The sequence below is a fragment of the Onychostoma macrolepis genome, chromosome 15 (genome assembly GCF_012432095.1).
Source record: "Onychostoma macrolepis isolate SWU-2019 chromosome 15, ASM1243209v1, whole genome shotgun sequence".
NCBI lineage: Eukaryota > Metazoa > Chordata > Actinopteri > Cypriniformes > Cyprinidae > Onychostoma > Onychostoma macrolepis.
The window spans coordinates 25,246,470-25,270,797 of record NC_081169.1 but is presented as its reverse complement, the minus strand read 5'-3'; the positions used below and the strand labels follow the sequence as shown (position 1 = coordinate 25,270,797).

General features: G+C 34.9%; 3 protein-coding genes and 1 long non-coding RNA gene across 8 annotated transcripts in view; 2 read left to right on the top strand and 2 right to left on the bottom strand.

The window, feature by feature from the left end:
- Positions 1 to 3,544, bottom strand: part of stim1a (stromal interaction molecule 1a) — a 39,380-nt gene extending 35,836 nt beyond the window's left edge. The window contains exons 1-2 of one of the 4 annotated variants that reach the window (XM_058744352.1): positions 3,226 to 3,544; positions 1,565 to 1,695 (exon numbers count right to left, since the gene is read on the bottom strand). In XM_058744352.1, the coding sequence (XP_058600335.1) occupies positions 1,565 to 1,685 (121 nt within the window). In that variant the 5' untranslated portion in view covers positions 1,686 to 1,695; positions 3,226 to 3,544. The remainder of the gene's footprint in view (positions 1 to 1,564; positions 1,696 to 3,225) is intronic. The other 3 variants (XM_058744354.1, XM_058744355.1, XM_058744356.1) reach the window with 3 other exon arrangements.
- A 1,364-nt stretch (positions 3,545 to 4,908) lies between these two features.
- Positions 4,909 to 11,297, top strand: rhoga (ras homolog family member Ga). Of its 2 annotated transcripts, XM_058745043.1 has the most exons (3): positions 5,243 to 5,284; positions 7,017 to 7,151; positions 8,296 to 11,297. In XM_058745043.1, exons 2-3 carry the CDS (start codon positions 7,149 to 7,151, stop codon positions 8,896 to 8,898), a joined length of 606 nt encoding a protein of 201 aa, XP_058601026.1. In that variant the 5' UTR covers positions 5,243 to 5,284; positions 7,017 to 7,148; the 3' UTR covers positions 8,899 to 11,297. The 2 variants fall into 2 exon arrangements, with proteins under 2 accessions (XP_058601027.1, XP_058601026.1); XM_058745044.1 differs by lacking the exon at positions 7,017 to 7,151 and having other exon boundaries at positions 4,909 to 5,284; positions 8,296 to 11,296.
- A 1,229-nt stretch (positions 11,298 to 12,526) lies between these two features.
- chrna10a (cholinergic receptor, nicotinic, alpha 10a) lies at positions 12,527 to 21,075 on the top strand. Its single transcript, XM_058745045.1, has 5 exons — positions 12,527 to 12,758; positions 14,166 to 14,311; positions 15,053 to 15,207; positions 16,898 to 17,430; positions 19,844 to 21,075. The coding sequence occupies exons 1-5, from the start codon at positions 12,698 to 12,700 to the stop codon at positions 20,545 to 20,547; spliced, it is 1,599 nt and encodes a 532-aa protein (XP_058601028.1). The 5' UTR covers positions 12,527 to 12,697; the 3' UTR covers positions 20,548 to 21,075.
- On the bottom strand, positions 17,094 to 17,989 carry LOC131520645 (uncharacterized). The gene is made up of 3 exons (XR_009266104.1): positions 17,916 to 17,989; positions 17,317 to 17,454; positions 17,094 to 17,228 (listed from the first exon to the last, which is right to left on the bottom strand). It is a non-coding gene; the product is annotated as an uncharacterized LOC131520645 (long non-coding RNA).
- Positions 21,076 to 24,328: the final 3,253 nt, after the last annotated feature.

The following is a 24,328-nucleotide window of genomic DNA, read 5'->3' as shown; positions in this document are numbered from 1 at the left end:
TAACTGTGTAACTACTAATAATGCTAAGCATAGCAGATTACCGTTTGAAATACTAGACCTGGATCGATTTGCAAATTTACTGGCAACTCTCTAAAGGTCAATTCAGTGCAGAATTTAGAGTGAAAAATGGTGGACACATACAGTACAGCTCGTTCAACCAGTAGCCGAATGGTGTATTATCATTTAATGACTGGGCTCTATTCCAGTTCAACAAAAGCTTAGAAACACACTCTGGACTTTAGGCAGTTTTCCCAAAGGGCTCTTAAGTCATTACACTGCAATCAAAATCAGATGGTTTGATTCACTAACATAACACGGAAAAGCAAGACCACCAGAAGGCCACTGTAAAAGACAACTTTTACACCATTGAGGCAGAACGTGATTGATGACAGGAAAATATAACTTCAGCGTCACCCAGTTCACATGTAACAATACTACCCATGTAAACTGCATTAAGAAAATTGTCCACTTAACATTTGTTGCGATGCATGTTAATTTTTGCCGCGAACAATGTGCGGTCACTTTAATTCAGTGCATGTAGAACAGCAAAAATAGACTCCGTGAGGAAACGATTGCTGCGTGAATGCTGCAGACGCACCACTGGAGAGCACTGCCGGACTGCAACTGCGTGCAGTGTGAACGCTCTGATCCATTAACATGGGCGAGGAAAAAATACGCACCATGGACGGAGTATGTGTGAACCTGGCATTGTGTCTGTATGCCTGGTCTATTCTGTTCTCACGCACCATTTAGGCGCTGCATTCTGATTGGTTTGGATAGCATACTGCGGGAGGTCCGGGGCGCAGAAAGAATCATGCTACAAAGCGATTTAGAAATCGTGCACACTCAAATCATGATTTTATGACGATTTCGATTAACAGCCCTATAGTGTACCATATATTTTAAGTATAATTTTTAAGTAAAATATAAATACATTTTTCTTAAATTGTTTTTTTAAGGCTGAGTGTAATATAGATATATTTTCACATTATTGCATTACTTTCAAGGCCTGGAAATCATTTTTTCCCCCATTTTAGAGAAGACTTTTAAAATAAACGTCATGCCAAAATCAGAACTCATCCAAATTACAACACAAGGTTTTTTGTTTTTTTTCCTTCCCCCCACTCTTGACTAAAACTGGTTTGTTTTGTAGAGCAGGCATCTGGGCAAGAAGCAACAGATCCTTTAACTAGCAACGTCTCTAAAAGTCAACTCAGATGAACTCTAAGGAGAAGACACCCTTTATATGGGCCTAAGGCACATTACAGAAGCAACTGTACACACTTTGATGCTCTAGGCACCTTTATTTGACACGCTGGCACAGAACAGCCCAAGTGAGGACAGCGCTTAATAGAGAATGCATTCCCTTCCTATTCTCAGCCGGGCCGCATTTAGACCCCCATACAATTTCTATATAAGACTACAGTACTGGGACAGGGGGCTGAAAAGCACAGAGCACTTTGAAGTGCATCTTGTTTGTTAAAAAGGCCGTCAACTCTCATCTATGACGACACAACTACTTTTTCGCCCATGTAAAATAATAATTCAAACAGTTCAAACTCACCTGAGACACCGCTGTCCGATGGTAAGGGGTCTGGGCTTACATGATTGGATTTGTCCGCTTGAGATTCCAACAAGAAGCTTATACATAAAACCCAGAAAGTCGCCAATCTGCTGAGCTCCATAGTGGGACAGCTGTTATGGGATACGAGCGAGAAAGATCATGTCAGCAAAGCAACAATCCAACCCTGCATGTCAAGTCATGTATTAAACTAATCCCAAAATGAAATAGGGAAGAACATTGGCAAACGGAACACACTTATGCTGCATCCGAATATGCCTGCTTCCGCACTTTCTAGTAAATGAAAAATAACGCGTGAAAAGAGCAGCACGTCCAAACTTCATTCATACTACAGAACATACTTTTTTATCTGCAAGTAAAGTTTCAAAGTAAGTTTCAAACTAAACATAGCACCTATTAGACAGTATGTGATTTTGGACACTGCTTTAATGTCTTTAATTATGACACTTATTCTGCAAATGCTCAGTAGAGTTCTCTTTTTGCCTGAAAAAAAAGGTAATAGATAAAAGTTCCTATTTTGAAGTATTAAAGTTTTGTTTATGCTCAGTATTTTTCTTCTACTATATAAGTTCATGGTGCGTCTGAGCTTTCCTATTTTATCTCTATAATACATAATACAAGTATTTAAAAGTATACTAATATATTTTAATATATTAATAACGTAGGCCTCACTTACACTTTTGCTTTAAATGCATTGTTTCTAAGGTAAAAAAAAAAAAAAAGTTTAAAAACAAAATTCAGTAAGCAGAGATATTTAAGATACAGTGGGTTAATAATTTAAATTTTTTGAACACTTTGCAGACATTCACTTCCTGTAATTAACCTAAAAATTATTATTATTACTATGTTTTAATTAATTATAAATTATTTTGACACTGAAATATTAGATAGAAAAAATTACCCTTCTGTAAATTCAAATTTCAGTAAGTTTACCGTCATTAAAAAAAAAAAAAAAAAAAATAGTACAATGTTTTTATTTGTGGTCAATTTGACCCCCAGTAAAATGTATTGTTGAAAAACACAATAAATTAAAAATAAGTAAATGCATAATTAAACAATATAGACCACAACAAAAAATTTACAAACTGTTTTATAGCCTTCAAGTTTATTTCCATAAATCCAATGCAAGGTGTTTATTTGTTTATTTCACGATGACGTGATGAATGCTATCAAGTTACTCCACTACTCACCTGTCAACTAGTTAACATTTTTCAGGTGGAAACTATTTAGTCCAGTCCTTCGCTTAATTAAACTCACCATTTAAAAGGTTTACAGTCTGAAAGGTTTAGCTTCACAGTACCATATGAAGGGCAGTATAGACTTTATAAAATGATAATTTTAATAATTAACCTACCGTATTATATATCCAGATATGGTTCAGGAGCAGATCGTAATTAGTAATAGTTGTTTCACCCACATTCGCTTAACAAAATCAGCCATAAATAGCTGATTCACAATCAACGACACTGTATTTAATCTTTATATTCATGCGGTTGAATGCGCAGTTGGCTTTATAGCGCGGCACGAGGCCACTGGTTCCCACATTCCCCTCTTCCTAAACACCCAAATCCATCTCTAAAACGATCCGTGATGTAAAACACCGCGAAACTAAATGTTAACCCGTTTAAAACGAGCTGCGTTACCTCGGATCCTCGTGTAGACCGTCTCAGTGTTTGAGGTTCGTCTTCAGCTGCTCCCTCCTCCCATCAGACTCCATGGAGGCTTTGTATTGAAGCACTCCAAAAATACACGACCACACGGTTCTGTCCGGTTTTCCGTGCCGCCGATGAGAGAATGCTGCAGGTGGACGGTGGTTCAGTCGTCCTCTGTCAGAGACAGACGCAAACAGAGGCCAAAAGAGCTGCGCTTCCTCCTCGATTCACGCCGGGCTCACAGTCTGCGGCGCGACGCATGCGCAGTCACACACTACGCCTGATCGCTATCTAACAGCCTTCGTTATAACAAGCACACACATGCTGCTTAGTTCATGGTGTCTACTTTACACTGACAACATTTATTTATTTATTTATTTTTGGTATATTTAATTGATTATATATTCTAGCATGTTTATTAATGATTATTTATTACGTTTACCACAGTGGAGGGTGTTTTACATATTTTTAATAGTTATTAATATTAGTGCTGTCAAACGATTAATCGCAATTAATCGCATCCAAAATAAACGTTTTTGTTTACATAATATATGTGTGTGTACTGTGTATATTTATTATGTAGCTACATAGTATATATATATATATATATATATATATATATATATATAATTATTTTTCTACATTTATGCACTTAACAGGCACTTTTATCCAAAGCGACTTACATTACATATCAATTATACATTTTATCAGTTCATGCATTACCTGGGAATCAAACCATGACCTTAATGTTGCTAGCAGCATGCTCTGATGTTTGAGCTGCAATCTAAAAGATAGAAAATCATTTACTAACCTTAATATGTAATCTACTTCCTTACTTCCTTAATTGGGTTTTTTTTTTTTTTTTACACAGATTTCTGCATAAATCTGCAGAATTCCCACAAATTTAGTGCAGAAATTATGAAAAAGGTCTCAGAATCTGACTGGGCCATAAAACACTCTTGCCCAACCACTTCACTCTGCCTAATCACCAGCAATAAATATCAATAATTATACAACTTTTAGTTGTGCATAGAAGGACGCAAGGAAGTGGCCCTTTGACTGGTGCAAAAAAAAAAAAGAGCATTCACTGTTTGGTTGGACACCCACATATGCTATGAGGGTGTTTCTTTTTCCACTCACCCCGTCATGTGAAGGGACTGCAGAGTGTGCTTGTGTCTGTGAAAAGATTGCACTGCCTCCCAGTGGCCTCAAGATGACACTGCAAAATGTCACTAATGGATGTTAACATTTCAGTTTCAGTTTGAAGCGTCCCACGCTCTTTTGGATCATGCACGGCGAGTTTAAACGAATAGTTCACCCAAAAATGAAAACCTGCTGAAAATGTACAACACTCAGGCCATCCAAGATGTAGATGAGTTTGTTTCTTCATGGGAATAAATCTATCATTAAGGCGTTTAAGCTTTAAACCATTGCATCTGGCCAAAACACCAGCCCATAATCCATAATCACGTTTCCTCTAGTAAAAAGTCCATCCACTCTTGTCCTCTCGCATCAAAATCCACCAAAATATCTGTTTAGAACTGTTTTTGCTTGTAAACTGTGCCTTGATCCATGCACACTTCTTTCCCGATTGATACAATATGACTTCTTCACTAGAGAAAGCAATATTATGGATATAGAAGACCTGTATTTTATCTGGAAGCAACAGTTTGAACTTAAAAAAAAACATCTTGCTGATGGATTTGTTTATTATAAACATGCAGCTTTTTGCTTCATGAGATGTTAACTGATAGACTGGAGTCGTACTTGTGGATTATTGTGATGTTTTTATCAGCTGTTCTGACTCTCATTATGACGGCACCCATTCACTGCAGAGGATATATACATATCAAATGTGTCTATATGTCAAATGTCTTTCTTTTTGACATGCACCCCATTAAGTTATGGTCACTTTGCCTTTTTGTGTCACTGACTTCCTCTCTAGGCTGTGCTCACTTCCTCCTTCAGTCCCCTGTGTCACTGTATTTAGGGACAGCTTTATTCATACCACTATTGACAATTTCCTGGACGCTCTATTGTATCATGCCCGGTGAGTTTATCTCTTATTTGCACTTGATCCTCTGTCCCAAACTCTCTGTCCTATTAGCTTTTATTCTAGGCCAGATTTAATTTGCATTTCTGATAATATGTAAACTGATAAGAATTCAGTGATGTCATTAGAGCAGTTAAATCCTTTTTTTATTATTTTTTTTATTTTGCTATAGTCAAATGGAGCTCTGTTGTGGTTTATGTATCTGACCAAATAACAATATAAGCTAATATATAATGGTATTTTACATTGTCTATGTATTAAATATGATAAAGAAAGAAATAAAACCTTTACTTTTCTACTAAATATATAGTGCAATTTACAGTATGTGAAGCCTGTATAGTGTTGGTAGCATTTGGATATACAAGAACACAGAAAATATTGTATTTATTAGATAATAAATGGGGGAAAAAAATTCAAGATCAGAGGGTTTGATGGAGAAAAGTATCAGCTGAAGTACTGTATGTGAGATGCATGTTGATTTGATGACTGTGGCAAGTCTGATTTGTAGTTTATTCTGACAGCCCACTTAGAAGGAAAGAGACTGTCTGTAAAGTGACCGTCAATGTGCCATTCAGTCAAAATCCAATTTTAGTCATTCTAAAACATATATTCTGATTCCTGGAAAACGCATTGTAGTCGTTTTAAGATTTTTACACAAATACTTTCCAGCACAATTGGATAAGTGAATGGACTGTCGGCGGTTCGTGACCCCTAAAACAGTAAGCTGTAGGGAAAAAAAGGAACTTTTTTTTTTGTCAGCAAAGTCATGTTAGACCTCTATACCTATAAATAATCTACTGATTTCACAGATAATTGTATAATTAGATTGCATGTATGTATTTTTTTTTCATACATATTTGGCCTTCAACAGATAAATCAACATTGCAAATGAGTCAACAGCCTCTTCGTTTGGTTATTTTCAAACTGAGGAGAATGCACATCATATATTTTCACATATATTGCAAGATTATTTCATTATTGCAGAGTTTCAGATGATGTTAGCAGGCACCCATGTGAGATGAATTACTTCCCTACAAGCTCAGTGCAACTGTTCTTCTCAGAAAGATATAAATAAAGGTCACTGACAGCACTAATGTTTTGTGGGCGTTAAGGGCGGTCATTTTTAGCATGTGAACGTGATAATCTGACATGAACATGACTTATATGTCTTCTAGCATGACTATGTTCATTTATATTGTTTAACCAGTGTCAGAATGACTGTTTTTTTCTTCTTCTAATATTAATGAATCAAGTTTGATATATTCAGCTTTTTGCATGTCGTTTTGATTTTCTGATTTATTTTTTTTTTCTGCTTAGGAAACATTACTTATTATTATCAATGTTGAAAACAGTTGTGCTGCTTCATATTTTTGTGGAAACTGTGAGACACTGCCATTCAAAAGATATAAGATAAAAGAAAAAAAGATGAGAAATGTATGCTTTTATTGAGCAACGACTGGTTTACTGTTTTTTTTCTAGGCTTGATTGTGTTCATGGGATGCAGTCTAACATGTGTTCATGCTTCGTTTTTTTTAAAAACACATTATTTTTCATATAATTTACCTTTATTCCACACCGCTCTGTCCCTTCTCTGACAAACGCCTGATTATTTCCTGTTTTTATGAAGCCCCTCCCTCAGAAATAGTGATGGGCTCTGATTGGTTAGCTGGCTTAGTGTGTTGTGATTCACTAAACCGCCGAGTGTGTGTCTAAATGTCCCGCCCCTCAGCTCAGCGGGATGTGCTCCGGTTGTATTGTAAACAATGGCGTCGTCTATATTGCTTATCAATTTGAGCCCGATTGAGACGCAGAGGATATTAGTGAAGAGGATCGCGCAGAACCTGTGCAAGCACGGCTCTTAATGGTATGTTTGTTTGTTTGTTGTCTCATACTTTTAGATATGCTGTTATGCTACTGCTTATGTTAGCTTTTAATATACGGTTTTATTCTGATTAAAGCTTTAATACAGCATGGCAACCGCACACGCCTCCATATATAACGCTTTTCATTGCTATGTGAAAATGTATAATTGGAACAGTTTGTTGGAGCTGATCTGACGATCTGATTGAGAGAGAGAGAGAGAGAGAGAGAGATGCAGAGCAGGGTGACGCGATGGAGGAACAGGATTAAGAACGGCTGTTTTAGAACATTAATTTTGAAACTTGTGAATCCATTAGAATCATCAGAAGACAGAATCGCAATTCATATATGAATAGATTTTCACGTGCACCCCTAGTTTTCTCTTCCTCTTCTCTAAAGCAGCGTAGCATGGCCTCGCCCCCTTCCTTACATGTTCCCGAGGGCGGGGTTTATCTGGGTCAGTGACGTATCAGACCCAGGAAGTAGTTTGTTGTAGTCCCTTACCAGCCGTTTTTGTAGGCATTAAACTTCCAGAATTTTAAAAGACATATCTTTGTTTGCATTGAACTTTCAGCGCTGCAACTTTGCAGATATTGTTTATGCTCAAACAGCAACATTACACACTAACTAATGTTAAAAAAGTGAAATTGCAATCAACCACCCCTTTAATATTCATCAAAAAATCCAGAAAAAAATGTATCACAGTTTCCACAAAAATCTTTTAAAAAATAAATATTAAGCAGCAAAAGCCGTTTTCAACATTGTTAATGATAAGAACCATTATTAATAATTGAGCCCCAATAATAATTGAGCAGCAAATTAGCATATTAGAATGATTTCTGAAGGATCATGTGACACTGAAGACTTGAGTAATGATGCTGAAAATTCAGCTTTGCTTCACAGGAATAAATTACATTTCAACAATGTATGTTAAAAAAAAAAAAAAAGTATTTTAAATTGTAATAATATTTCACAATTTTTACTATATTTTTTGATAAAATAAATGCAGTCTTGATGAGCAGAAGAGACTTCTTAAAAAAAACAAAAAAACTATTTCACATTTTTGATAGAATATAGTTTCTGCTAAATGGATTTAGTTTCTGCATATGCAAGTCATAGACAACATTTGGTCTTTGTTTATCTTTCAGTTATTGGAAGCTGAAGGGAGAACAACAATGCAGAACATCAAGTGTGTCGTGGTTGGAGACGGTGCGGTTGGGAAGACCTGCCTCCTGATTTCCTTCACCACCAACGCCTTTCCTAAAGAATACATTCCCACTGTGTTTGACAACTACAGTGCACAGCTGGCTGTAGGCACTAAAGTCATCAGTCTGAATCTGTGGGACACCGCGGGACAGGAGGAGTACGACCGTCTACGGACCCTCTCCTACCCCCAGACCAACGTCTTCATCATCTGCTTCTGCATTGCCAGCCCCTCGTCCTACGAGAACGTCAAGCTAAAGTGGTACCCCGAGGTGTCAGAACACTGCCCTAATGTGCCCATCCTGCTGGTGGGGACTAAAAAGGATCTGAGAGATGATGCAGAGGTGCTGGAGAAGCTTAAGGAGAAGAACCAGTTGGTGGTGTCCCAGCAGCAGGGGACGGCGCTGGCCCGACAAATCCAGGCCAGCAAGTACATGGAGTGTTCAGCGCTCAACCAGGACGGGGTGAAGGAAGTGTTTACAGAAGCTGTTCTCGCTTTCCTGAACCCCAAATCAAAAGCCCGCAAGAAATCATGCGTGCTACTTTAAATCGGATGGGACCTGAACATATGTATTTTTATGGGGTATTTGTTTTACCACATGTACATATGAACAAAAATCACACTTAATAAAAAGTACAAATGTCTTTACGTTATACAACAAAATATCATACCAAGTGGTATTTATTTCAAGGAGAAATAAAAGAATAAATGATATTAGGTTTCAAATAATAAAACAATAGAAATATACTGTAAATGCTCAAAATAATTGATTGATTTGGTTGGGCAAACTTAAACAAATTAGATCAAACAAACAACCTTTTAAGTGTAAAGAACTTTCTCTTTTGTGAGCGCACAAAACGGACACATTTTAAGTCATCTGAATTTTTTCACTGTTCTGAATTGAATGAACTCGTTTCTTTTCATTTAGAGGAACTTGAATTTAACTGAAACTGGGCTGGGGATTTCTATTTCCCAGCACGCTTTGCCATGGCACTCAAAGGAAGAGTACAAGCTAAAATTAAGTGTTAGATTTTGGAATGGGAGATTTAGTAGTGTTTAATGTTTTGTTCTGCTAATTTAGAAGAGTTTCTGTTTATGATATGTTGAGCATAAGAAGGTATTCTGTATGTTAAATGTTCTGTATTGCATTACTTATTAAGCTATTGCTATGCTAATCAAAGTCTTGTGTTACTTAGCATGTTAGCATTTAGCTAGTTATCGTTTAAATTTCCACTACTAATATATTTAAATTGAGATTACATGATCATTTTAGTTGAAGTGTAATCAAAATGTATGAGTTACAGTACACTGGAAAAAAATAAGAAGTTAAATTTACTTCATTTTTATTTTGCAAGTTTTTGCACGAATATTTTTTAAGTAAAATTTAAATACGGAATTAAGTAAAATCTACTTAACTAAGTTATCTAAAATAAAGTAAGAAAATAAGTACATTCAACGTGGCCAGGTAGAGTTTGATGCGTAATTCCAAGTAATTCCAAGTAAAATATACTTAAGTTCAAACTTTAAATTCTACAAGCTTAAATTGAGTACTAATATTGAATTTACTCTTTTATTTAAATTCTTGCCTGAACTAAATTATTTAATGTAGAAACTACATTTGTTTTTCTGTAGTATTTACTTCACCACAAAATCATTTTTATCAGTATAGTGTACTCAATTATTTCAAGATAAGAACAATTAATATATATATATAAATAACAATCTGAGAGCTCTTCTTAAACTTTAAATGTCTTAAATTAAAAATGTTGATGTAATTATATCACATTTTTTGAGTTCCGTTAACTTATTTGGGTTTAAAGTGTATGCAAAATAAAGACAAAAAGTACAGTATTTTGGGTGTCAAACCTTTTGGAACATGTTTATAATTGATGTGATCAACACTGTAAAAAAATATTTTCAAAGTTGTAACCAAAAGAAATATTGTTGGAGTATATTTTACGATAAAATAGAGTTTTTTTTACTTGAAAATTTCTACTTGAAAAAGTTACTTGCAGGTTCTTTGTAATAATTTGTGAAATTTCTACACTAAATTTCTGGTTCTAGTAATTTTGTTTTCATTATTAAATATATATACTGTATACATTCAAAATTTGAAATTTTGAAAGAAAGAAAGAAAAAACAAAATCATATATTTTGTATATGGTAATAACTGTAGAATGAACAAATTTAAAGACAAGAAAACAAATGCTATTTTAAAGATAAAAATAAAGATAAATATAAGTTACAAAAATCTTACATGCTTTAAGTTTCAAATCACTTGAAGGGTCTAATTTTTGAATGTTCCCCACTTCTTCTTACTTAATAAGTGTATTTAATTGTGTTTTTCTTATATGTAAATATAACCAAGAAATGTAAGTAAAGCTATATCACTGATCCAAACTATATTAAGCAGATTGTGTCAGTAGAAAGTTTAATTTACGATTATCTAAATATTCTGCAAATATGAAGCATAAGGAGAATGTGACTTTGTGTGCAAAGCAAGCTTGGTTTCATTATAATGTTCATTTTCATATTTAATCGTGAGACTTACTTGGAACCTCATTTCAGCATTTAGAATTTAATATCATTTACTGTTAAACCCACTTGTGTGTGAATAAGTTCACACAAACCACTGTCACAGTATAAAAGCTTTTCTATAAAATGCTGACTTTGTACTTTCCTGGACACATTAATAAAAAGGAGGAACAGTTTATGCAAATCTGTGCTTTACACACTTACCTCACGATTACAAAACATGAAACTCATTAGTTTCAGGTTCATTTTTTTTTGGGAGATGAGTTTGTGGCTGCTTATGAAGCAGTTTTCATTTACTTTCTTTTGTGTAGATTTTCAAGTCTCTTGTTAGTGAGAGCAGAAGAAACGAGAAACATTCACTTCCCTCTAAATCCTCAGCTATTTCTGGCACAGTTTGCAGCAGTCTTGCTTTTGTTGTATGTCTGGAGAGAAAAGAGAACGGAACAACAGAATCAGTCGCTTTTTAGCTGTAAAATAAAATAAAATAAAATAGGGGCTACAAATAGGATTGCAAATAGAAGAAAAAACTGTCAAGCTCTAGAAAAAAATATTACTGTGAGTGAGACATTAGACCAGATCTGATCCTTCATCGCAGAGTTACATGGTGTTGCATTTGCCTGAGTGTGATTTGAAAGTAAAATGAAGTAGACTCACATGAGACTGCTACGGTTTTATTCTCAGGCAAACACTGCTGTTCATTCACTTAAATCCTGACCACAAGCCAGTGAATTTGACAGTGAAATCAGTGTTATGGCCTCTGGCAAACACAAAACAACACGCTCGTCTTTGTTTGGACCTTGTGCTGGCTTTCATTATGTTTTAACATTTTCTTTCCCATTAATATAATTATACAAATAGGAATTTCAATTTCCAAATACATCCAGTTTGCAAATCCATTTACAAATACATCAATTTATTTGATCATGCAAAATACATATTCTTCCTTTTCACACAATCACATGAAAATGAGATCATCTTCAGTCTGATGTGGTAACATATGACAGTTTGTACAGTGGAAGTATGTGCTAATACTGCCACCCTGTGGTCAAAGACTGAAGGCACCTCATTTAAACCTGCTATAAATGATAAAGAGCTGCTGGTTTTATTCAGGCCTGGCCCTCACTTTGATTTGCAATCAAAATAATGGTGAAATTAGTAAACCGCTGTGAGAAATGAAATATTTTAATAATCTATTATGTATTTGTTTGTTTATTTTATTGATTTTAATTTTTTTTTTTACAGCAAAAACATAAGTCATTTCATAATAAAATTTTGCAACACTTATTTTCCTGTTTATTTCTGTGCAGCTGCTTTGAAACAATCTATTTTATATAAATAGCTATATAGATAAATAAATACATTTAGTTAATTGATAAAGAAAATCTATTTTTGACAGCATCCTCATTATATATATATATATATATATATATATGGCCTAATATATATTAATATATAGTCATATGTATTAAATGTATTAATTGATTATGAACTATTTAACATTTAGGATTTTTTTTTTTTTTTTACTAATAAATAATGTTAAATAATAATAAATACATGTGTACTCAATGGCAGCAAAAAGTGGATATATATTGTTTAACATATATAATACTATGTCAAATACAGTGAGGCACAGAGGCTGGATTACACATGTGCTCTGTTTGGAGGATTAAAGGGTTTAGTGTCTGTGTTTTATTGACTTTCATACAGCAGCTGTCATCTGGAGTTGAAAGACTAGACCTTCAATGAATCGAATATCTATTCACCTGTCACTTTACGCCCGATAGCAGAGCTTCAATGAAGTGAACTGCGAGATGTCTGCCAAGAATGTGCAATATTTTGCCTTTTTTGCCATCTGCTTGATGTTTGTACCAGGTAATGCTTTCTTCTTTCTTACATATCAATCTGCCACTTTGCTGTTGTTAGTTTCTGTTCACATTTGTTTAATCTTTTCCAGATTTTTAGCTAGTAATAGGACTTAAACCATTTTTAAATTCTAAGTAAATTCATATTACACAGTCTAATGTTTAGTCAAAAGTATAACTTACAGTATGAAGTGAAATTGCATTATTTGCAACTTATCCAATGTATAGATTTCTAGCTGCTGCTGATTTTTATATATACATTTCTGTGTATTGACATCACATTGTCAGCCCAACATGATAATCCTTTCTGTAAATCTCGTTTAAAGCTTTACTGACATGACAAAGCAGTTCCAAACATCTGGCAAAGTCCAGATCTGCGTCTATATCAACTATTTAAATAATCATTTTCCTCTCACATATGAGGTACCATCTAACCCTATAGTGAGACACCATGCTCTGGCTACTGGGGCATGTTGTCACAAACTGTCAGTGTGTTTCATGAACTGTATCTTTTTTGTGGCCAATAACAATGGGGATATTTAATAGTGGTATATTGACCAACTGCTTAATGGTTGATATACTCAATCTCTTGTGTTGTATAGCTTCAGATGAATAATCTCGCAGGAAATCTCATCCCTTCCATTTCTCCTGATTAAGCCATCTGTCATGTGGACATGTGTTATCAGTCAACCAGGTGCTGTCATGTGGCTCTGATCTACTGCTGTCCAGTAACACAGAGCTTCATCAAAAAAAAAAAAAAAAAAATGTACTTAAACTGAAAGGTTATAATTTGGTTTACCTTAGGATGAATCTTGCCTTGCCTTTGCTTTGCAGTATTCCTCCATTTGTAAGTTATCATCTGTTAAATGAAAAAAATGCAGTCAATCACCACATCACATTTTTAAATGATCTTTAAAGAACTATCTTATGCTCATCAAGGCTGCATTTATTTTATAAAAATACAGTAAAATCATTAATATTGTGAAAAAATATTACAATTTAGAATAACAGTTTTATATTTGAATACACATTAAAAATGATTTATTCCTGTGATGGTAAAGCTGAATTGTCAGCATTATTACTCCAGTATTCAGTATCACATGATCCTTCAGAAAACATCATACTCTGATGATTTGCTGCTCAAGAAACTTTTATTATAATTATTATCAGTGTTGAAAACAATTGTGCTGTTGCTTATTTATTTATTTGACTGATTGATTGACTGACTGATGAAAAGAAATGTCCAAAGAACAGAATTTATTTGAAATAGAATAGAATACTAGGAATACACTGTATTTACTGTTTCAATAAATTTACATCCTTGCTGAATAAAAGTATTTAGCTTCACCATCAGAGAAATAAATGATGTTTTAAAATATTCAAACAGAAACAGTTCTTTCTTTCTTTCTTTTTTCAGTTTGCTGGGGGGCCAACGGGATCTACGCCCAGAAACTGCTCAATGATTTATTTAGAAACTACACAAGTGCGCTGAGGCCAGTGGAGGACACAGAAGACATCCTGAACGTCACACTACAGATCACCCTCTCCCAAATCATTGGCATGGTAATCTGCCAGATAATGCACAAAACCACAGCCTACCGGAAAATGAGCTCAAATGAGGACACTGTAGAGACAATGTTGTCGTTCTGTTGGATAACAAACACAGATAAATGTGCAAGCATAATGAATTCTGTGCCAAAAGTTATTCAGTAAGGAAAGGAATTATAATTTCAAAAATAATGACTAAAGTAATGCACTTGGCAAAAAAAAAAAAAAAAAGTTATGTCCTGTAAATATTGCAATAATTAAATAAATAAATAATAAAATAAAAATTAGTAGCTCTTTTGTTGAGTTGAAGAAGCTAACTAGTTTATTAAATCAAGTGACGAAGTGAAGATTTTGAATGTTGTTGTCTGCCATTCAAATGAGATCCCTCTGTAAACTGTCCAAACAAAAGCTTAAGAGAAATGTATTTGCTCATATATTGAACCACATAAAACATTTATCCCGGTTTCACAGACAAGACTGAAGCCTAGTCCTAGACTAAAATGCAAGTCTAAGCTGATTCAACTGAAATGAACTTGCACTGACTGATCTTAAAATATATCAGTGCCTTTGTTTTGTCTCAAAAAGCACACCCAGTAATTTTTTTTTTCTAAGCACATTTATAAAAATTACTTAAATGTCCTAACTGAACTATGGCCTAATCCTGGCTTAGTATAAGCCCTGTCTGTGAAACCGGGCCTTAATTTTCTTTAAGGCAAGTAATATAAATTGCTGAAACTGTGTACACTTCTGTTACAGGATGAGCGTAACCAGATTCTGACGTCGTATCTGTGGATACGGCAGGTGTGGATTGACAAGTATCTCACCTGGAATAAGGATAACTATGACGGGCTTGATACCATCCGTGTACCTGGTAGTTATGTATGGAGGCCCGATATAGTCCTATATAACAGGTAGGGCAGATTAGTATTTATTGGTATTGGCATAGTCTTTTTTTTTTATTTGCTCTTCCTTTTTTTCCCCACATGGAGGCACAAGGTCAATGCTTAATAAAGGCATTTATGATTGAGTGTTCAGAGAAACATATGTTCCTGATTTTATGGCTCAAAATAATATTAGGCAATTCATTTATTTTAAATTGTAAAAAAAAAAAAAAAACATCAAATGGAGCAAACATTAATATTTAATGTGCTCCTGCACTGAATTTAGAGATACTGAGCACCTCTTACTGTTATGTATTAGTCAATATTGTATCAGTTTTGGCCTCAAACAGACTTGTCTATGTTAGTCTTTTATCATGACACTTATTTCAAATAAATCCACCCCAACAACATGTAAGAATTAAACTGTGAATAGTTTTTGTCATGTCAGTTATGTATATCACTGAAAATCCATCAAAGGAATAGTTCACTCAAAAATGAAAATACTGTCAGTATTTACTCATCAACAAACCCAAATTTCAGTCATTTTTCACTGAATTGTTAACTGTTATGATCAGATCAGGAAGGCATTGAGTTAAATTCAATTAGACAAATTAATGAATTAATCATTCAGACCAGTTCAGTGACTTGAATCAAAAGATTCGTTGAGCAAATATGTTAATCTTGTGGCTTCAGATTCTTTATTGACAACTATTCTTTGACACTTTCTTAGGGGAACCTAACATTGGCTATAAAAATCCACACACTCCTGTTAAAATTGCAGCTTTGAGATGTAATAATGAATCCAAGTAAAATCATGTTAGATGTTCTTTGGGGGAAAAAAACTGCAGGCCTTCATTAAAAATCTGAAGATGAAGGCATGCATAATGACCTCAAACACAAACTGAAGTTAATGGAATGGCTTCAGAACAAATTCCAGACTTAAATTCAATCAAAAAATCTGTGAAATGATTTGAAGAGGGCTGTATACATAAGATCGCCCTAAAATATGATCAGTCTGAAGCTGCTTTCCAGGGAAGAGTGAACAAAATGACAAATCAAGACGGACTAAGTTGATAGACTCTTATTCAAAAAGACTGACTGTTGACACAAAATGTGTTTTAGTTGAGATATGTACACTTGCTCAAGCAGGTCAAATTAAAGCTTTTAATTTGTTTGTTAATTGAGTATGGATCTTTTTACTTGGATTACTTAAATTATCTTAAAAATCTGAAATTTTTACAGGGGTGTAGACTTTTTATACCCACCGTAAAATGACCCAAATTGCTCTATTATTTGTGACCCTGGACCACAAAACCAGTCTTAAGTCGCTGGGGTATATTTGTAGCAATAGCCAAAAATACATTGTATGGGTCAAAATTATACATTTTTCTTTTATGCCAAAAATCATTAGGATATTAAGTAAAGATCATGTTCCATGAAGAAATTTTTGATTAGTAATATGCATTCCTAAGAACTTCATTTGGACAACTTTAAAGGCGATTTTCTCAATATTTAGATTTTTTTGCACCCTCAGATTCCAGATCTTCAAATAGTTGTATCTCAGTCAAATATCATCCGATCCTAACAAACCATACATCAATGGAAAGCTTATTTATTCAGCTTTCAGGTGATGTATAAATCTCAATTTCTAAAATTGACACTTAAGACTGGTTTTGTCATCCAGGGTCACATTTACTGTAGAATATTCTTACTCTTGTAGCGCTGATGATCACTTCACCAGCACTATGGACACCAACGTCGTGATCCGTCATGATGGTCAGATCATGTGGGATGCTCCAGCCATCACCAAAAGCTCCTGTAAAGTTGACGTCTCGTTCTTCCCCTTTGACGCCCAGCAGTGCCGTCTGACATACGGGTCATGGACCTACAACGGCAACCAGCTTGACATATTGAACGCCATGGAGAGTGCAGATCTCGCAGACTTGGTGGACAACGTGGAATGGGAGGTGCTGGGAATGCCAGCCAAGAAAAACATCATTCTGTACGGCTGCTGTGCAGACCCTTATCCGGATGTGACGTATACTCTGAAACTGAAGAGAAGGGCCTCGTTTTATGTGTTCAACTTGCTCATTCCGTGTGTGATGATCTCTTTCTTGGCTCCGCTGGGTTTCTATCTACCTGCAGACTCTGGGGAGAAGGTGTCACTGGGAGTCACCGTGATGCTGGCGCTCACCGTGTTTCAGCTGCTGGTGGCTGAGATCATGCCTCCTTCAGAGAATGTACCTCTTATAGGTGAATCATAACTGCTAAGTTTTGCTACAAAGTTTTAATATAAAGGCATAAACAGTGAGCATATGCTATGTAAAATTCAGCCTGGGCATTTTAGGTCTTTTTCTAAATATTTAGCTTTGTGTCACTTATGTGGTTCTTAGTAGTAAATATTTCTTAGTAAGTAGTTTATACATATTTAAGTATTTATGGCCCCTATACATAGGCTATGTGTTTCTTAATTTCTGTTAGTAGGTCCTTCTATTGCTAACTATTTTTAGCTTGACTGTGTTTACACTTTGGGGTAGCTTTCACACGAGCTAGGCAAGTTTCGGTAACTCTTCCAACATCAGTACTAGCACTGAGAGAAACTTTTTTTCAGAACCAGTTTCATTTTGTAAACAGCGGAAACGAACGAACTTCGGTTCCGTTAAATGTTTTCACACACTCATTAGTCAGAATACCGTGCTAAACTATTCTGACTGACCGTTTTTACCGGCAATACTTACTTAATGACGCCGCGACACCGCTATTTAGCTACTCTACAAAGTAAAATAAACAAATACCGAGTGATCCGAATCTGTACGACTCTTATGAGCAGGTCCTTTTAGTGAATCAAGTTCACAGAGTTCAACCAGTGTAGTCCGATTCTCGAATGAATGACTCTGACTCGGTTCTTTTTAGCGAATCCAAAGAATACAGCTCAAGAACTCTAGTCCGATTCCCGAGCGAATGACTCTGAATCGGTTCTCTTTGGTGAATCAAAAATGTGACCCTGGACCACAAAACCAGTCATTAGGGTCAATTTTTCGAAATCGACATTTAAACATCGTCCGAGAGCTGAATAAACAAGCTTTCCATTGATGTATGTTTTGTTCGGATAGGACAATAATTGGCCGAGATACAATTCGAATATCTTCTGAGGGTGCAAAAAAAATCTAAATATCGAAACAATTGCCTTTAAAGTTGTCCAAATGAAGTCCTTAGCAATGCATATTACTAATAAAAAATATGTTTTAATATATTTATGGTAGGAAGTTTACAAAACTTCTATCTTCATGGAACATGATCTTTACTTAATATTCTAATGATTTTGGCATAAAATAAAAATTGATCATTTTGACCCATACAATGTATTTTTGGATATTGCTTCAAATATACCCGTGGCTCCTTATGACTGGTTTTGTGGTCCAGGGTCACAAATAATAGTGCGACCAAAGGTGCACATTATGTGTTTTGCCAGTAAATATTAAATGGATGAAATACAATACACTCCTTTTTGGTTAATATCAGTGATGGGAATAACGGCGCTATAAATAAACGGCGTTACTAACGGCGTTATTTTTTCAGTAACTAGTAATCAAACGAATTACTGTTACAACGCCGTTACCGTTACTGACAATAAAATGCGGCGTTACTATAATTTATTATAATATTATTCTCATTTAATTTTTCCGTTTATCTGAATGGACGCACAGTGTAGCTGTATTTGACTTACCGTAAACTCTAGTAGGCGCACGGCTCGCCGTCGCTTTTTTCACACGCGCAAAGAAAGATACAGAGCGAGATTTCATAACATGCAGAATTGACGCGCTACATGTAAACGATATTCTTTGTTGTATTTTCCTGTCAAAATAACGGAGTTCCTTTTGGAATTCTTCAGCTTTTATGTAATCATTTTATTCTAATTACTAAAGTTCTATCATCATATAATGCAAAATTATCATAATATCATATTATAATGCTTAACTGACTGATGCTAAGTGTCAGATATTAAAAAAAAAAAAAAAACTGTACCGTTTTACAAACATAAGCTTTATATATATAATTGCTTGATAATATTTACAATAATATATTGAATTTGATAGGTGTCTCTCACATTGTCCTACAGAAATATTAAAATAGATTAGTGTACAATGTTTTATAATAATAATTTATTCTATTTAGTGTCCATTTCATTCATTTAATATCAGGGGCACCCAAGTTATTTGACATATTTGAACTTTTTTATTTTTATTTTTTAAAGTAACGCAATAGTTACTTTCCCTGGTAATTAGTTACTTTTATAATGATGTAACTCAGTTACTAACTCAGTTACTATTTGTGAGAAGTAACTAGTAACTATAACTAATTACTTTTTTAAAGTAACGTGCCCAACACTGGTTAATATATAATGGCAAGTAATGGCTTCTAAAAAGACTGCAAAAACGTCAATAAACATTCTGTGTAAACGTACCTTTGCCACAAATCATTTTAAATTAATTTATTTTTTAAATAATCTCATCATTTGGCAATAGAATTGATTTTTCTTGTTGAATATGTATTAATGCATTCAACATTAATTGATAATCTGTCATTCTGAACTTGTCATATATCATTATTTACTGGCAATATCATTGACACTAAACATTTCTAAACTTTCTCTTACGTTCTACAGGAAAGTATTACATAGCCACGATGACCATGATCACTGCATCCACTGCCCTCACCATCTTTATTATGAACATACATCACTGTGGCCCCGAGGCCAAACCTGTCCCAAACTGGGCCAAGAAATTCATCCTGCAGTATCTGGCCAGGATTTGCTTTGTCTACGAAGTTGGAGAGAACTGCATGACCGCACAGCCAGAGAGACCAGACCCTCAACCACCCAAACCACCTGACTCCAACTGCAACATGAACGGCCAAGCTGGGAAAGATGATTTTGTGTTCAAATTTGAGAGAGGTCAGGATGCCATGTCTTCAAAGCTTCCAGAAGACACAGAAGACATGTCTCAGATCATGAGCCCGGCGTGCTCACTGGGAAAACACCCCACCTGTCGCTATGGCATGTGGAAGGAGGGAGCGTTCATGAGCATGGATTGTGGCGATGGGGCGGAAGAGGCAGGAAAAGCCACAGGAAGAGGAGAAGATGGATGCAGAGATCATGATGGCGGGCTCAAAGTGCAGTGCAAGTGTGAGCAGCAGCATCTCATGAGGAATATCGAGTATGTTGCAAACTGTTACCGAGATCAGAGAGCGACTGCAAGAAGAACGGGAGAATGGAAAAAGGTCGCCAAGGTTCTGGACCGATTCTTCATGTGGCTGTTTTTTATTATGGTTTTCTTCATGAGCCTGCTCATAATGGGGAAAGCCATATGACATTAAATAAAGATATAACCGAAAGGACATAACTGATTAAAGGACGGCAACCAGTTGGTCATTATGGCAAACAAACCCAGACAGAGTGATCAGGAGAGGTTTATTTTGCAATAACAATCAGTTAAATATACATTATCCCACTTACTGTAAAATAAATGGACAAAATATATGTATCATTTTATTATGTGAGAAAAGAAGAGACTATGAAGTGACACGAGACATTAGAGGCCAATATGCAAAATACTTGAGCACATAAAACAGTGATTGACCAATTAGAATCAAGTATTCCAAAGAGCTGTTTAATATACATAACTTCTGATATAGCTATTTAGCCTGCATGCTTAGTGATTGAACAATTGGAATCTTTTTTTTTCTGTGTTTACAGACATAAATAATTGTGAGTAAATGTATATTATAGACTAAGCAAACACTGTCTTCTGCTCTGGACAACATGCCTGAAACAGAAGCATTAAAAGACTGATGACAGATGTTGTGGTGCTTTGTTGTTTTTTTTTTTGTTTTTTTTCTCCATGTCTCCCGGAGCTTAATCTTCATTTTATCCTTTGCACTCTCAGCTGAAGTCAGTCATTACAGAGCAAGCAATGGATCTCTTATCATGTCTGTGAATATCAATAGGCCCTCCATTTTAAGAGATAATAAAGTCAAGTTTTTGCAAAGTAGAGAACATTTTACCCACTATCACATTTAACTTGATACATTTCCATAAGACCAATTTTCATTATTTATATCTCTTAAAAACCCCATCCTGGTACAAATAATACATTTGTATCAAACTGCAGCCAATTTATTATTGTTTGTATTATTCTACAGAAATAAATTCATATGCATGCTTGTCATGCATAACAATTCCCCATTTGTCAATAAAATGGATGTATCTTGCACATCTTGCTATAACTTTTAAGTTTTCTTTATTGGCATGATAAATTTTATATATGTACTGCCAACACTGTAAAAAGTGAAAGTTGACTTAACTTAAAAAAAATTGAGGAAACCCGTTGCCTTAAAATTATTAAGTACATAATAAAAAAAAAAAAAGTTAAGTGAACTTGACAATTCAATTAACTTTTTTTTAAATTATCATTTACTTAAAAATTTTAAGGCAACGGGTTTCCTCAATTTTTTTAAGTTAAGTCAACTTGTCACTTTTTACAGTGAAAGCACTTGCATGCAAATACAAATAGAACAAGAATATATTGTAATTTTAACATACATAGTATGAATATAAATACTCATGCAATGTTCTTTTTCTGTGCAGATTTGTGGCATACATGTTTAAAATGCAGATAATTTCAAGTTACGTAATCCTTTCTATGTCGACTTTAAATATTCTGTGTAAAGGTATATATTCATTGCAATATTTTTTTATTGATTTACATCAATTTAAAAACCCATATTCAATATAAAATGATGAATGATGTTGAAACTGCTATGTTCCACACCCTCCACTATCACTACTTCATCATGAAACATTTGTAATTATACACCATGTGATGTTTTATTAACAAATTTCGGGAGGAGCACGCGCAGATAATTAACACAGCCAATTCATCATCAGCAATCACGCCATCTATCCAATCAGCTCGAGAGAGAACCTCTATAAATAATCAAAGCAGTCTTACCTCCATCAGTTCTAGTCTTTCAGCATCCCTCCACCACCCCGACTCCTCACCTTCAGCCTGTTCCTACCCCAGCACGGGGGGGGGACGCTCTGGGTCCGGGCTAAATGCAGAGCTCGGACCCCTCTCCCCGTACGGGGGGAGTACCCTGGGCTCGGGGGTAAGTACCGAGCTCGGAGCCCTCTCCCTGGACAGCATGCCAAATACGCATAACCTTTACTCAGTTTATTATATGCAAGTGTGAACTCGTGAAACAGTACATGCGGAGATTTTGCACTTTCAGACATGTGCTAAGTAATACACAAAAACTGTGCACAGATACATTCTTATTATTTTAATCTTCATGGTCTCTTTTCTCCATGTTTCATCTCATGTTTTATACAAGGCCAAAAAAAAAAAAAAAAAAAGGACGGGAGCATCACCTTCAATCCACCAGAGGTTATTGCAGTTCCAGGATTATGTGCTCTCATTTCATATACCTTCATCAATCCAGATGAAACAAAACTTTTTACTAACTTTCAGTGGCGTGCATGTAATGAAATTGGGTGTAAACAAACAAAAAAAAAAAAAAAAAACATTTTTTAACAAAAATAAAGAAAATGATAATGGACGGATTAAGATGCTTGATCCTGATCTGGGTACAAACAACTGCAGCTTTATCATAAAAGATATAAAACCAGAAGCTCAAGGAGAACATGCATTCAGACTGGATCCATCTGGTTTACAATCAACCTGATTTAAACCCAAAGTTAAATTCAGTATTCAAGATAATGACTGTTTATGTTTAGCAATGTATAAAAAGGTCCTGCTTTTTTATGTGCTACTGAAATGAGCTCATGTTTGGGTTTAATACTGCTGTTTCTTAGCTCATGTTCGCAATGCAAAAATACAGTCATATCCTTCTTTTTGGTGAAGTAATGGACACTTTAGTGAAAGTGGTCTATTAATGACATATGTAGAATTTCAAGAAAGGCCGAGACAAAATTAATTATTATAAATCCAGATCTCAAAAATGAATAAATGAATGTTATTTAAATTCTCTGTTGTTTCAATCCTTATGTTCAGATGGTTTCATAATAGGAAAAAAAATGAACTTGGTTGCAAGGGATAGTTTTCTGAATACAAACACTTTACCATAATTGTGTCATGCAAGGTACATTTCTATGAGAAATGCAGTGTGCATTTACGGTTCTGTAAATGACTCATATAACAATTTAGAAATACAAATATCTACCTCTAATGTAGGATAGATACGTGTACAGTATTTCTAAATTTTAGAAATACCTTTTCCTTTTAAATTTAGAAATACTGTACACATATCTATCCTACAGTAGAGGTAGATATTTGTATTTCTAAATTGTTGCAATCTGACATGTTTGGCTCCTTTCCCTGGTCCTGAAACTTAACATGAAATAACATGGTAGATTAAGACAAGAGGGGAAAGCATCACTGATCTAAAGGACAACATCACTCTAAAACTAAAAATTTAGTTTTTTTTTTTTTTTTTTTAAGTGCAAAGAACAAAATTAAATGAACAAAATGAACAAAAAATAAATGAATAAATTAAATGAACAAAATGTGTAAATAAAGCTCTGTAAAAACTGTACTTGCATTCATACAACTCTATGTTCTAAGTGTGTCCCATTAGTTACTCAGAAGTTCTGTGCACATGTGGTCCTCACACCCACTTGAACCAAATAAAGGAAACACGTCATGTAAGTAGACAAAGAGACGAATGCAAAGACTACAAAGTGTGGCCATTGGGACCAGCCCAAATGCAATGTGTGATCTGTTCACAAACCACTTTATACTCGATTTACGCCTGTATTAGAGCTAGTCACTTAAGACCAGAAAATGAAATGCATATTAATACTAGATGGAAAGGCTTAAAAAGCGAATCAGTTCCTTTGCCTCTTTAAAAAAAATAATAAAAAAATAAATCTTAGACATTTTTTCTTCTCTTTGTGCTCTCTGTATTTATGGCCAAAGATGCTTTCTTTCTTTTGTCCTGCTATCCCGTTCCCCTGTTATCCTGTTTATTATACTGATTTTTAAAATACACAAAAGTCCCAGCTGCATGCTGGTGCAAACTCAATTTTGAAGGCATTTTAAAGAGGAAGTACATGATAAGAGGAAGTATGCAT